This window comes from Piliocolobus tephrosceles, chromosome 5, assembly GCF_002776525.5.
Source record: "Piliocolobus tephrosceles isolate RC106 chromosome 5, ASM277652v3, whole genome shotgun sequence".
Lineage (NCBI taxonomy): Eukaryota > Metazoa > Chordata > Mammalia > Primates > Cercopithecidae > Piliocolobus > Piliocolobus tephrosceles.
In genome coordinates this window covers 47,209,308-47,223,285 of record NC_045438.1, presented here as the reverse complement: position 1 = coordinate 47,223,285, position 13,978 = coordinate 47,209,308, and the positions used below count along the sequence as shown (strand labels likewise).

General features: G+C 34.2%; 1 protein-coding gene across 1 annotated transcript in view; it reads right to left on the bottom strand.

Moving 5' to 3' along the window:
* ADGB (androglobin) overlaps nt 1-13,978 on the bottom strand; it is a 243,507-nt gene that overhangs the window by 39,435 nt on the left and 190,094 nt on the right. Inside the window, exon 30 of the mRNA XM_026447399.1 lies at nt 1,194-1,366. Within this exon, the coding sequence (XP_026303184.1) occupies nt 1,194-1,366 (173 nt within the window). The remainder of the gene's footprint in view (nt 1-1,193; nt 1,367-13,978) is intronic.

Sequence of the window (13,978 nt, the reverse complement as noted above, 5' to 3'; positions counted from 1 at the left end):
AGGAACCATTCCTGGAGTCTGAAACAACAAGTCATCATCTCTTCTTATTTGTTAATTTTCCTTTATTGTCTATTTTCCTAATGGTATTGACATCTTACTTAGCTAGTCCTGCTGGAAACTCCTTCTTGTTCTTTGACACCCACTTTGGATTAATAACTGCACCCCACCTTCTGTTTTCTAGATAGTTCTTGATCTGTCCCATCCTTCCTTTCTTTTTTCCTGTTCCTGACACACTTTGCACTCTTTTGCTTAGATTACTGAAGTATTTTCTTGAATTCTCTTCCTCTGCAGTCTTTTCTCCTTTAAGTCCACACCCTTCAAAGCCACGAGGGTATCTGAAATGTAAATCTGATCATGTTAATGTGTTTCTTAAATACCCCAAGTTCCAGTCCTGCTTAACCTAGGCATAAATGGTGGGAAGATTTTGTACTCATAGGTATTTTGTTTAGAGTGCACTGTTTTTAGATAACTTGAAAATCTTTAGGCCTGTGCTTGCACTCCTCAAGTTTGCCATCCACATCCTCTTCCTTACTCCTAATCATTGGAATTTTCTAACTGGCCCTGAAGGAGTTTAGACTCATAACCTCTGGACTGTGTATAGAGTCCCAGTCTTCCAATGAAGCTTTAATGCCCTTTTCCAGCTGACCCTTACTGACCCCTCCAGCCTCATCTATCATACTTCAGTGCTTCAAAAAACCAGACTGAGTTTTCGCCGCATCATGTCTTTACTTATTATTAACTCGGTTCAGAACTCAGTTCCTCCTGGAAGAGGCTGTATTAGAACCTATCCTTTCTACCACTGCACATACACCATTCAATATTATAATTCTCAGTTTACCTTCAGTCTCCTACATTATTAGACTGTGAATTCTTTTAGGGTTGGTACTGAATCATATTTATCTTAGAAACCCAAGTGCCATGAAGGCTGTTCTACATACTAAAGGTTTAAGTGATGGTTTTTGATACTGAACTAGAAAAGGGAGCTTGGGGAATGTGTCCAAGGAATGTCCTCAAGGTGTCTAGATGGTTTCTGGAATCAGGGAGAAAGGATGTTTCACATTTTTGTATTCAGATGAGATAGGCAAATAAGAATCCAATGAACCTAAAATCATTAAGTAACTCAAAAAAAAAAAAAAAAAAAACAAAAAAACAAAAAAACAAAAAAACAACAACAAAAAAACCTCCACACCCACCTGAGGCTCAAAGCGAGGTGCTTGTTTTTCTTTGGCTGTCTTTTCTTTCTCAGAAGACTTTTCTTTGCCTTTCCTTGTTATTTTGGAAGTTACTGAAGATTTTTGTCCCTCACTAATAGTGTGGGAGTCTGGGCTTCCTAAGGTAATTAACTCCTCATGTCTTTCACCATAAGCTAGAGAGACATAAAAATAAAAAATGATGAGTCATAATATAACAATAAAATAGTTTCACAGGGCACAAGGAAGTCAACTCAGGGAAACATGGTTAAGCTAATAGATTTGTATTTTTTTAAACACACAGATTTTTATAAAAGTCTGACTCCTTTTCATAAAATCTACATATAATCCATATACCATACACTCACCATTGATGCGGACAAACCCGTGGGCTTTGGTACATTTATAAGACTGTGTAGCCATCACCACTATACAATTTATTTCCAATACAGATGCCATTTATTTCATTTATTGCATAATTGTGTTAGCTACTACTTGTAATACAATATGGAATTCATTTACTTCTGCTCTAATCTTTATTATTCCCTTACCTCTGATTGGTTTAGACACAGTTATCTTTTCTTTTTCTAGTTTTCTAGTTTTTTAAGATGGAAGCTAAGTTGCTGATTTGTGATCTTACGTCTTTGTAATACAAGCATTTGTAGCTATATATTTCTTTCAACAATACTTTTACTGCATCCTCTCGTGTTTTTAAAAATTCATTTCTAAGAATTTCTTAATTTCTCTTGTGATTTCTTCTTTGATCCATTGGTTAAGAGAGTATGATGTCTAATTTTCACATATTTGTGAAATTCTCCAATTTATTTCTTATTGCTTTCTACTTCCTTTCAATTGTGACCAGAAAATATATTTGTATGATTTCCATAGTTTTACTTTTATTTAGACTTGATTTATTGATTTATATATGGTCTATATTTCAGAATGTTCCATGTGCCCTTGAGAAGAATGTGTATTCTGCTGTTGTTGAGTGGAGTATTCTATAGGTATCTGTTAGGTCAAATTAGTTTACAGAGTTCTTCAAGCCTTCTATTTCCTTGCTAATTTTCTGTTTAGTTTGTCTACTTATTATTAAAATTGGGGTATTAAAGTTTACAACTATTATTATTGAATTGTCTATTTCTTCTTTCAATTGTCAGTTTTTGCTTCATGTAAATATTTTGAATTCTGTTGTTAGGTTTATGTATGTTTATAATTGCTATATTGCTTGATGAAGTACTCTTTTACTATTTTAAAGTATCCTTTTTTGTCTCTATTATCATTTTTCACTTTAGACCCTATTTTGTCTGGTATTAGTATAGCCACTCCAGGTCTCTTCTGGCTATTCTTTTTATTCTATTGTTTTTTCCATATTTTTGCTCTCAAACTATTTGCATTTTTGAAACTGAAGCATGTTGTTTACAGAGAGCATATAATTAGGTCATGTGTTTGTTGGCCATTCAGCCATTCTCTGCCTTTTAACTTGAGAGTTTATTTAACTTACATTTAAAATAATTATTAATAAGATAGGACTTATGTCTGTCTTTTTATTATTTCTTACACACTACACCTTGTCTTTTTTTATTTCTCAATTCCTCCACTACTGTTTACTGCTGTACCATTTTAATTCCTTTGTTTTTTGTTTGTTTGTATAGATTTTGGGGTTAGTTTCTTGTGGTTGCTTGGGGATTATAATTAAAATCTTAATTTATAATAATCTAGTTTGAATTAATACCAATTTAATTTCAATAGTGTACAAAAAATTTGTTCACATATTTTTGTCTCCCTTTATGTTGTTATTACAAATTTCATCTTTACACATATTGAACGATCAACACAGACTTATGATCATTGCTTTAAGCTGTTTTCTTTTAAATCAGATAGGAGAATACAAAAACTTATAAGGAAAAAAACACATTTACATCGACTTTCATATTTATCTAGGTAGTTTTACTGGTGCACTTTATTTCTTCATGTAGATTCAAGTTACTGCCTAGTGTCTTTTTTTTTTTTTTAGCTGGAAGACCTTCCTCTAGTACTTTTGTAGGGCAGGTTTGTTTTCAAAACAAACTGCTTAGGTTTGTTTTCTAAACAAATTGAAAAATATTTTCAGTTGTTTTCCTGGGATATCTTAATTTCTCCTTTATTTTTGAAGAAATAAAATTTCTTTTTGATAGAATATTCTTGGTTGATAATTTTATTTGCAGTTCTTTGAATATGTCTTCTCACTGGCTTCTGGTCTCTCTAGATGTTGATGTAAAAATTTGCTGTTAATGTTATTTAGAATCCCTTGTATGTGATGAACCACTTTTCCCTTTCTGCTTTTGAGATTCCTTGTCTTTCTCTTTAGAGAGTTTAATTATGAGGTGTCTAGTTCTGGGTCTCTTTGAATTTGTCAAAGAGCACTTTGTGCTGCCAGACAAGTCTGTATCTAATAATGCTGTCTTTGTTGTCACAAAATATTGCTGCTAATGCTTTGCTTATTGTAACACAATTCACAGTGTTGGTGAGTGTAGAAATCATACAGATAACCTGTAAAATTTGGAGTTTGTTTAACTTCTTGAATGTGCCAATTAATGTTTCCCATCAAATCTGGACATTTTCAGCCATTATTAGTTCAAATAGACTTTCTGCTGCTTTCTCTTTTTCTTCTCCTTCTGGAGTTCCCATTATGTATATGCTGGTGTGTGTGATGGTGTCCCACAAGTCTCTGAAGATCTCTTCCTTTTTCTTCATTCTATATCCTCAGACTGCATAATCTCAGACTTATCTATCATTTTGTGGAGAAAGCTCTGCACAATCAGTAGTTTTCATTCAGCTTTGTAAGTGCAGTCTTCCAGGAAATTATCACACAAGTCAAATAATGACAAGTCTTTGGGAATAAGACCTTGAAATAAATCCAACTCCATTTTACTTCTTCTGGCATCTGCCAATATGTGCCAGGAATATTGGCTGGTTTTGTTGTTGTTGTTGTTGTTTTTCCAAAGCTACTGCTGAGCTGAGGAATGGGACAAGTTAAAATGTCATAAAGTTTCCTACTCTTACAGAAATCCAACTGTTTTTTCCTTGAACAAACAATCCTCAGTTGTTGCAGACTTTTGTAAGCTTCCAGAGTTCTGAAAAAGTTGACTTTCATAATTTTTTGCCAGGTTTTTCATTGCTTTTATGGAGTTACTAATTTTTGGAGTTGTTACCCTGCCATTTTCACTGACATTCTCCAGGATTTATTTTCTATCCAAACCTTCTGAGGATCTGTGCATGCTGTTTTTCTGAGATAGGGTCCTGGAACAGTGGAAAAATTCATATAGCCTGGAGGCCTTGTCACAAGTGCATAGAATTACAGAACACTCCATGGAGGAAGGTGAGATTACATTCTAAGCACTTCAGCTCTTGCTTGTGATGGGTAGGAAAAATGAGTATTGACTGATTTAAAAGTGAATAAAAGGTTAACAGAAAGAGAATAAGGTTATCTAAATGAGAGGAAGGATAAGGCTTAAAATTAGAGATTTAGAAACAACATCAGGAGAAGAAGAAAAAAGAAATAAAAACAAAGATTTTTATAAAAAGCACATAGTAAAATCAACTTTTCTCAGAAACCCAAGATAGAAAGTAGGAGAGGCTACAGAGAACACTTTTTATCTTACATTCTTTTACATCTTTTGTCAGCCATAAACTTTGGGGTGGCAGAAACACTGCCTTCACAGAAAAGCAAACTCAGTGCTGCTTCTTTTCAGTCTCCTTAGATCCTAATTACCAAATATGAGGTAACCAGTCTTCAACCACCCTCACTGGCCACAGCTACCACCTCAGCTTCTGGTCCCAAGAAAATCCAGGTCCTAGAACTCTCAATGCCAATAGAGTGCGGGATTAACAGAATTTTAGAGCTCTCTTTGTGGCCCATTTTTAGATAAGACAATCTCATAAAAACTGAGCTAGAATAACTCATTGTTTTCACTTTGTGCTGCCAGACAAGTCTGTATCTAATAATGCTGTCTTTGTTGTCACAAAATATTGCTGCTAATGCTTTGCTTATTGTAACACAATTCACAATGTTGGTGAGTGTAGAAATCATACAGATGACCTGTAAAATGCACACCTTGAGGTCCACCCCTCAGAGATTCCAACTCTGTAGCCCGGTGAGGGGCACAGAAATCTACAGTTTAAAATTTACCTCCTGTGATTCTGATACAAGTGGCCTGTAGGTTGTACTTTGAGAAACACTGCTTTAAGAAGTCTGTACATTTTTCCCTTTTGTCAGAGAAGTGCTACAAAGGGATGGGCTGAAGGGAAGCATGCCAATGACAGGGTTCAAAGAAGCTGAAGGTACCCTTACAAGAGCACTTCTCAAACTTTAGCCTGTGTCAGAATCACTTGAAGGGCTTACCATAGAACAAATTTCTGGGCACCAACACTAAAGTTTCTGATTTGCTAGGTCTGTGACAGGGCCTCAAAATGTACATTTTTCACAAGTTTCCAGATGGTGCTGAGGCAGCTGATCCAAGGATCACACTTTGAGAACCACTGGTTTACTTTTAGAAGAGTATAATTACCTTTCCCCAACATGAAGGACATGAGCCTTATGCTTTATTAACCTTTTCTAACAATTTAATATGGAAGTGGTGAGGGGAAAATATTTAAATAATGTATTTATTTATTATTTAAATAATATTTATTCAATCTTTACTGTGTTTCTTTCTCTTTTAAGTCTCAAGCATCCCAGCAGGGTATATTCAGAGAAGTTGTATAATTTACTGAAGTCTCCCAACTGATAAGAGTTGAATATGTATTCAAATACAAGTTCAAAGAACCTGTCAGTCCCTTTCAAAACTGGAGTCTCGTAAGTCACACCATGAGCAGTGTAAAAGAGTAATTGTAAATAGCCCATATTTATACATTGCTTGCTGCCTAGTTATTAGCTACTTTCAAACTGGGGGACAGACCACCCTACCAGACTGCAAAGGGACTGTGAGAACTCTATAAGAGTGGAAACTTGCCCTTCTGCGGACAATCCCAGCTGCTGAGAAGTCTTGCTGCAGGGAAAATCCTTTGGTCCAATAGTCAAATGACCTGGAGGTGAATTCTGGTTCAGCTGCTAAACAGGTTAACTTTTGTAGGTTTGTTCCATCCTTTGAGTCTAAGTTTCCTTCTCTGTGTAATGGAGATACTAGCACCATACCCAGAGAGCTTAAAATAATCAATATAGAGCATTTAAAATAGGATCATATCTGGTATCATACACCCACTGGGTTTTTTAAATGCTTAACAAATGTCAGTTGAAATTGAATCTCAAGCTGCCCCATGAAGCATTTCTGGGGCTTTCTTGTCTTACTACACATAGTTTTCAGTGTTTGAGTAATACATTTAGGTGTATTTGATTCCACCAAAGTTAACATATATAATATTAAATTTTACATACACAAAGTACCTACTAAAGTGTCAGGCACACAGCAGGCATGTGTCGTCCTTCTTCTTTACATTCTTAATATATAGAATAAAATAATTTCCAAAAATTTTAATGGCATTATTTAGGATTACCTTTTCTCACATAATAAATTTTAAGTTCTTTGAAGGCCAGAACATCATTATATGCCTCATTTTAAATTCCTAATTTCATCTAGTATAATGTTGAACTAATAATATATACTCATTAGCACATAAAGCTTTACAGGAAATATGTATGTGTTGGGAGTACATATAGCAGTAAGATGCAAGAAAAAACCATTCTACTAATCCAAGAATTATGAAACATGTTACTTCACATTGCATATTTATGTAATCAGAAGACCTCTAGAGGAAATGACCATTGGAATAAATTAATAAACCCCTGGAAGAGAGGAAGTGCTCAGGGAGTACTTGTTGAAGAAATAAACTCTAAAGGCCATTAACATTATACCTTTAGGTCTCCTCTTACAGTATCCTGCATATATCCAGAACACAGTAGACAGAAATCTTCAGTGGATAACAAAACATATAAAAGTTGTAAAAATTTGGTTTTGTTTTTATGATTAAAAGTGAGTGCTTAGGTTTATATCTCAGAAATAAAATCTGGTTGGAATTTGAAAATTTACATATTTCTAAGCTAGAATACTTGTTTAGAACAAAGTATACATTTATCTAGTACAGTCATACTTGATAAATATAAATAGAAAAGTCTTTTTATATATATAAATAATATACATATAACATGTATTTAATAATGTTTGGTTTCCTCAAAGGCCTTGAATTGACTGCACCATGCATTCATTGTGCCAAATTAATAACAGTACAATATTAATTACAGTTAAAGGAATAGTGTCATAATACTGCTAATAAAATTGAATGAGACTTGAAACCAAATATTTTTGAGAATGACAAGTTTATATTTGTTTTCGCAAATAGATTACAACTTCAAAGACCCAGGCCAGCAACACAAAAATGTAACATATTAGCAGAAGGAATTTAAAATCACAGCACCATTAATTATACATGAAGGCAGGTGACATCACTAAGTACTATCTGCTCAAGGTTCTCTAGCCTTCTATTGTCTTAAGTGACCATGAACCATCTGGTAAGCAATTTTTACCAAAACTTAGATGTGAAAATATACTAAAGGTGGCACTGTTGCCGCATGTTAACCAGAGACCAAGCTTTCTAAACATTTATAATAGAAATATCCTAAGTTGTACATAGCCATATTTCAGGTCTTATTCTTTCTTATCATGGGTTACAACAACATGAAATTTTGAAAAAAAAATTATATATTGTATTTTTCATATAAATTAAATGTTGGGTTTAAATAAGTAAGTGGGGCAACATGGACTTCAGGATGAATATCAAATTTAACTTAGGTCATCAGTGTACTAATAAAAAACAACAACAGAAAACCCTTAACCAATTTCTTCTTGATACAGAGTTTTATATTTTAAAAGTAAGCTGGCTGAGCATGGTGGCTCATGCCTATAATCCCAGCAATTTGGTGAGGCCGGGGCTACTGGATTGCTTGAGACCAGGAATTTGAGATTAGCCTGGCCAACACGGTGAAATCCCATCTCTACTGAAAATACAAAAATTAGCCAGGCATGGTGGTGCACATCTGTAATCCTAGCGACTTGGGAGGGTGAGGCATAAGAATCCCTTCACTCAGGAGGAGGAGGTTGCAAAAAAACCAAAGTAAGCTAAGTGGATAAATTAAAGACATTAGTAACTGAATTTTTCTATGTATGCAGTAACTGATGTGTGAAATGTATCATACACTTCAAATTAGAGTGGGTAGATTTTGAGTTGTATATATAATTGATACATAGCAGCTGACATATTGACATGCTTTAATCAAATTGACTAAATGTTTATAAACATGACATTAAAGACTTAATTATTCTGAATTTGAAAGCTGCTTGACTTTCAAGAAGGTTGCCTGACAAAATATTCTTTCAAATAGAAAATTTTCCTACTTCATTTTAAATACAATTTAACTCTGAATTTCTTTGCTGCTTTTCAGTAACAAACATACTATGTAATCCAAAGTGTAATTTGATTTTAGCAGCTGGTCATTCATACATAAAATTTTCAAATGTGATATCAGGAAAGAAAACGTAATTATTTCTGAAGACTTATTTTTTCTTTGGAATACATAATAATGATAATACCATTTTGTTGAGTGTTCATTCATATTATTAATTTTGCACCATTATCCAATTCTACATATTTACATTATTCTATTTCATGAATTAAACTACTATGTTCATTTCAGATATTAATGTTTTTATCTAGTTTTCCACTAGAATGTTAATAGTTACCCATTAATGTAGGGAGAAACATAATATGGGTCATATATATCTGATAGATGTCTTTATATTACTTTTGTGCTCACTAAAGTAATATAAAGACATCTCTCAGAGACATCATAAAGATATGAAACCAGTACTATTGTATACTGTTATATTTCTCCATTCAAAGCTCTAGATGGAATTTAATTTCCGTTAGATTCTTAGCTGTACCAGCCACTAACTGTGTGACTGGGGGCAAGTTTCTTAAACTGTCTGTATCCCAGTTCCCTCATCTGTAAAACGACAATGCTGTAGTAATAACATCTAATGCATAAGTTTATTGGGAAGATTAATTGAGTCAATATATGTAAAGCCCTTCTTGGACATAAATGTTAGCAGTTACTACCAGTACCATCAGTATCACCACTACCACCAGTACTATTATGATAATACAACTTGTTAGAGTATCTAAAAAGCTTACATAATACAGTGAAAGATTCTAGGCTTTGGAGTAAATCAGACTTATGTTAGAACTTTCACTCTGCTCCTTCCTAGCTATGCAAACTTAGGCAAATTATTCATAGCATCTAAGGCTCATTTCTTCATCTATAAAACTGGGATGGTAATAACTACTTCCAAGAGATTTTTTGAGAATTGAGAAGAATGAATGAAAACTACTAAGTAGAGTAAGATGGACATAATAGCACTCAAGCAATTATAATTAGAATAATTAAACTTCTAGATCTCTCCAGAATTTTCTTATTTATAAAATTTAAAAGTACCATATTTTTCCTGATTAAAATTGTATGTGCTCATTTAAAACTTCCCATTTACCTATTTTTCATTAAAGCTTGTTTTTAGATATTAAAATACAAGTGATAAAGTAAAATTACAAATAATTTCAACACCCAGAACTAACTACTTTAATGTGTTGGTATGTATGATCTTTATTTTTTTCTGTGTGTATGCCTTTTCTTCTTCTACCCACTTATGTATTTTTGAAGAGAGGTAGTAATTTAGGGTCACTAATGTCTAACATTATGAAGTCTTAATATTAATAATTATGAATTTCTGTGATCTAAAGTGAGAGGAAACATTTCTGAATCTCTCCTCCCCACCATTCCTGATGTAGAAGGAAATGGGAATGGCTTTGAATAGTGAGCTACGTGCAGATAGCTCTCCTTGCTGCTCTGTCCCTCGTGTTGTGTTCTCTGGCAGGAATCAGTCCCTCTTTAGGCACATGTGATGCCCAGTAAGTGCTCACTTCCTCCACACATTTCAAAGTGTCATTTCTTTTATTTTCCTAAATATCCCAAATTTATAAAATTTTACATAACACACTCAACATATAAGTACTGAAGCCAAATTTCTAATTATCACAGAAAATATATGAAGATATTTAAATTATGTATATATATGTTTTATATATAATAAATACATTTAGTCAAATATATTATATTTCATATGATATAATAAATATATAATAAATATGTATATTATATTTATTATATTTTATATAATTACATATTAATATAAAAAAACATAATAAAGCCCTCTATCAGAGACACAAGTAAAGATATGAAAGCAGTACTACTGTATATTATTATTTTCCCCATTCAAATGCCCTTGATGGAATTTAATTTCCATTAGAATTCCTAGCTGTGCCAACAACCAGCTGTGTGGTATATATATAATAAATATGATATATATATTTAACTAAATTTAAGAGTATTTTGAGATATTTTTCTTTTGTACCATATTAGACATCACTTTACTTGAGAGAATTGGAAGAAAGCAATTCTAGTCAATAACATTGTACTATGGGATGCTATTGTTCCCTGAAAAGCTTAAAACTTTTTCACAAATACCTCCTCCTTATGATTGCACATTTTTATGAATCTCGTTTAAACATTATTCAGAAACAGATTTTCTTTGTGAGCAAGATCTTCAATTGAATTCAGCAAGGTTGTTCTGTATTTTTCCTTTTATGATTTATGATGAGATTATTTGTTTTCTGTCATATGGATCTAGGTTTATAATTTATAATTACTCTAAACAACAGTAGCATGACTATTTTGAGCTTATTGAGACAGGTGTAACACACTATTATAAAATAGAAATCAGAATTATAAAGAGTTACAGGCAACTCATGAAAAAGCCCACACTGTTCAAAACAAAAGCAAAACAAAATAAATCAAAACTGACTGTCATTCTCTGATCCATTGAAATTCTTAATTCTCAGAAATGTAATGTAAAATCTACCAGTCCTATAAATTATCCTTGAAGAACAAAGTGGGAATGAGAAGAGCTTTGGTGAACACACAAGCTCACACAAAACTGCTGTTTCTTTATTCTTTCATTTCTATAATTGTGGATATTTTATTTGCACTTAAATCTTTAGCATAAAATATTTAATTCCACTGATATTAGGTATATACTCTATCTACTTCTTTGCAGCAGGGGAACACAAAATTACCACATGATTTGTACCATCCATTATTTCGAACAGGTTTCTGTTAATTGATAGAGAAAAAGGAGAGAGAGAATTTGGTGGGGGCCAGGGGCAGGGGCACAGTACGAGCTAACAGATTTTGCTTTGAACCACAGGGGAAGTAGGGATAGGGTAATGGTTACTTTAAGTGAGAACAAAAGTGGCAACCTGAAGAGAAAAAAAACATATAGAGAAAGAGAACACGGTAACATGCAAAGGGAAATAAACATAAACAACTGATAGATTTTTTTTTTTTTTTTCATTTATTTTCCATTAGAACTTGGTGGGTGTGGGTGGTCAGTTGCAAAATAATCAAAGGGCTCAAATTCAGAGCAGTAAGATAATCCATAACACGGGGTTAGGCAACGTTAGGTGGGTCCAGGAAACCTTCACAGCTGAAGACCCAGAGAAGGGAATTGGGCCGGAAACAGCCTCAGGGAACAAGCTGCAAGGAAGTGATTGCCACAGCCAACTGCCTGTGCAACCACAACAAGGGAATCAACGGGCATTTTCGGGCGTATTCAGCTTGAGACGTGGCCTGCAAGGAATTTTCAGCTTCCATATGACATTTACTCACAGAATAATTGTGTTCTCTTCTAGTAGGCAAGAATATGAGATCGAAGCCATGTCTGCTATTTCAGACATTCTCAGTGTGCTGGGCTGTGGGGCTGTTGGCTCTAGGAGGGGAGGATGAAGTAGAATGGGCAGATGTTTTGGCAAAATTCATATTCCGTGACTATCCAGGGAATGTGCGAAAGTGTTTTTATGTATAACACTATGGAGCAGTAGCACAGCCACTTGTTCAGAAAACAATGTTCGAACCACCCCAGCGTCTGCTCTGGAGTTATCCACATAACACATATGAACAGCAAAGAGGCGGCGACTCTGTGGCTCCTGTGCTACCACTTTCTCTTCCTGTGTCTATGTGGAACATTGATAAAAGATCACAAAACTTTCTCGTTGAGCCTGAACACAGCCTCAGAATCTTGCCCACATAGCAGGCCAGGATGCCATTAGGATTTACACATACCTGAGGTCGCTGGTGTGGCATGTTCATGCATTCATTCAATAAACACTTATTGACATCTCCCGCTGGTGCTAGAGATGCAATGATGAAGTCAAGGAAGAACACATCCCTGCCCAATGAGAGAGCAACCTCAGAGGAGGCCACACAATGTGATGCTGCTTGTGATGTGTTGCTATGGAAGCAAACTCAATACATTTGAGTGGAAATGAGAACTCTTGGTATCATATATTTTTATAGCTTTTCTTTGAATTTTAAGACACACAATAGAATCTATACCTTCTAATAAAGTAAGCCTAGCAATAACAGTTTTCTCTTAACTTCTATACACACAAACCTCTTTAAGCTCTTTCTTGATCAGGTCCAGGCAGATAATAGAAGCAAGCAAACACCTGAACAGAGTTGTTGGCAATTAACAAATAAGGGTAATAATAATAGGAGTAGCTTATGTGTATCCTTTCATTTACTCATTCAGCTAATATTGTGGGGTGCTTACTGTGCGTATGGGATCTAACTAGGGATAGTGCAAGGGACGAAACAGGCAAAAATGGACAAAACTCAATCTTCAGGGGCTTGCATTCTAATAGAGGAATATAAATAATAGATAAAAATTACTACTTCTTCGAGGACGAAAAGGACTAAGAGTTTATATCTTATCCTAAGTGTGTTGTATGTACACTAGAAATTCTGAATGATGACAAAGCCCACTTTGGTGGTGGCTACCCTCAAGTGTTTGAACTCAGATTAATGGGGCCCAGGAAGAAATGGAGGCTTTTACATTTTATGTTATGCCCTTTTGTATTGCATGGGTTTATTTTATTTTAAAAATAACATGCATATATTATTTTTATGGTAAGGCAATCTAGCTTAAATTTGAAAAAGAACATAAATAGGAAATACACATTCTTTCAGATTCAATTATTAGATTGCCCAATAGGCTATAAAGCTTACAGATACAGGCTGTTGGAGATTGCCTTTTTATTCTCTTTTTTAAAAGCAATAAGCTTCCTGAGCAGGAATATTGAGAGTAGTTTATATTTTGAAAAAATAAACCGAGTACTCTTTCACTAGAAAAATTATTCTTGGCTGTATGAATGTCTTCTTTTGAGAAGTGTCTGTTCATACCCTTTGCCCACTTTTTGATGGGGTTGTTTGTTCTTTTCTTGTAAATTTGATTGAGTTCTTTGTAGGTTCTGGATATTAGCCCTTTGTCAGTGAGTAGATTGCAAAAATTTTCTCCCATTCTGTAGGGTGCCTGTTCACTCTGGTGTTAGTTTCTTTTGCTGTGCAGAAGCTCTTTAGTTTAATTAGATCCCATTTGTCAAATTGTGTTTTGTTGCCATTGCTTTTGGTGTTTTAGACATGAAGTCCTTGTCCATGCATATGTCCTGAATGGTACCACCTAGGTTTTCTTCTAGGGTTTTTATGGTTTTAGGTCTAACATTTAAGTCTCTAATCCATCTTGAATTAATTTTTGTATAAGGAGTAAGGAAAGGATCCAGTTTCAGCTTTCTACTTATGGCTAGCCAAC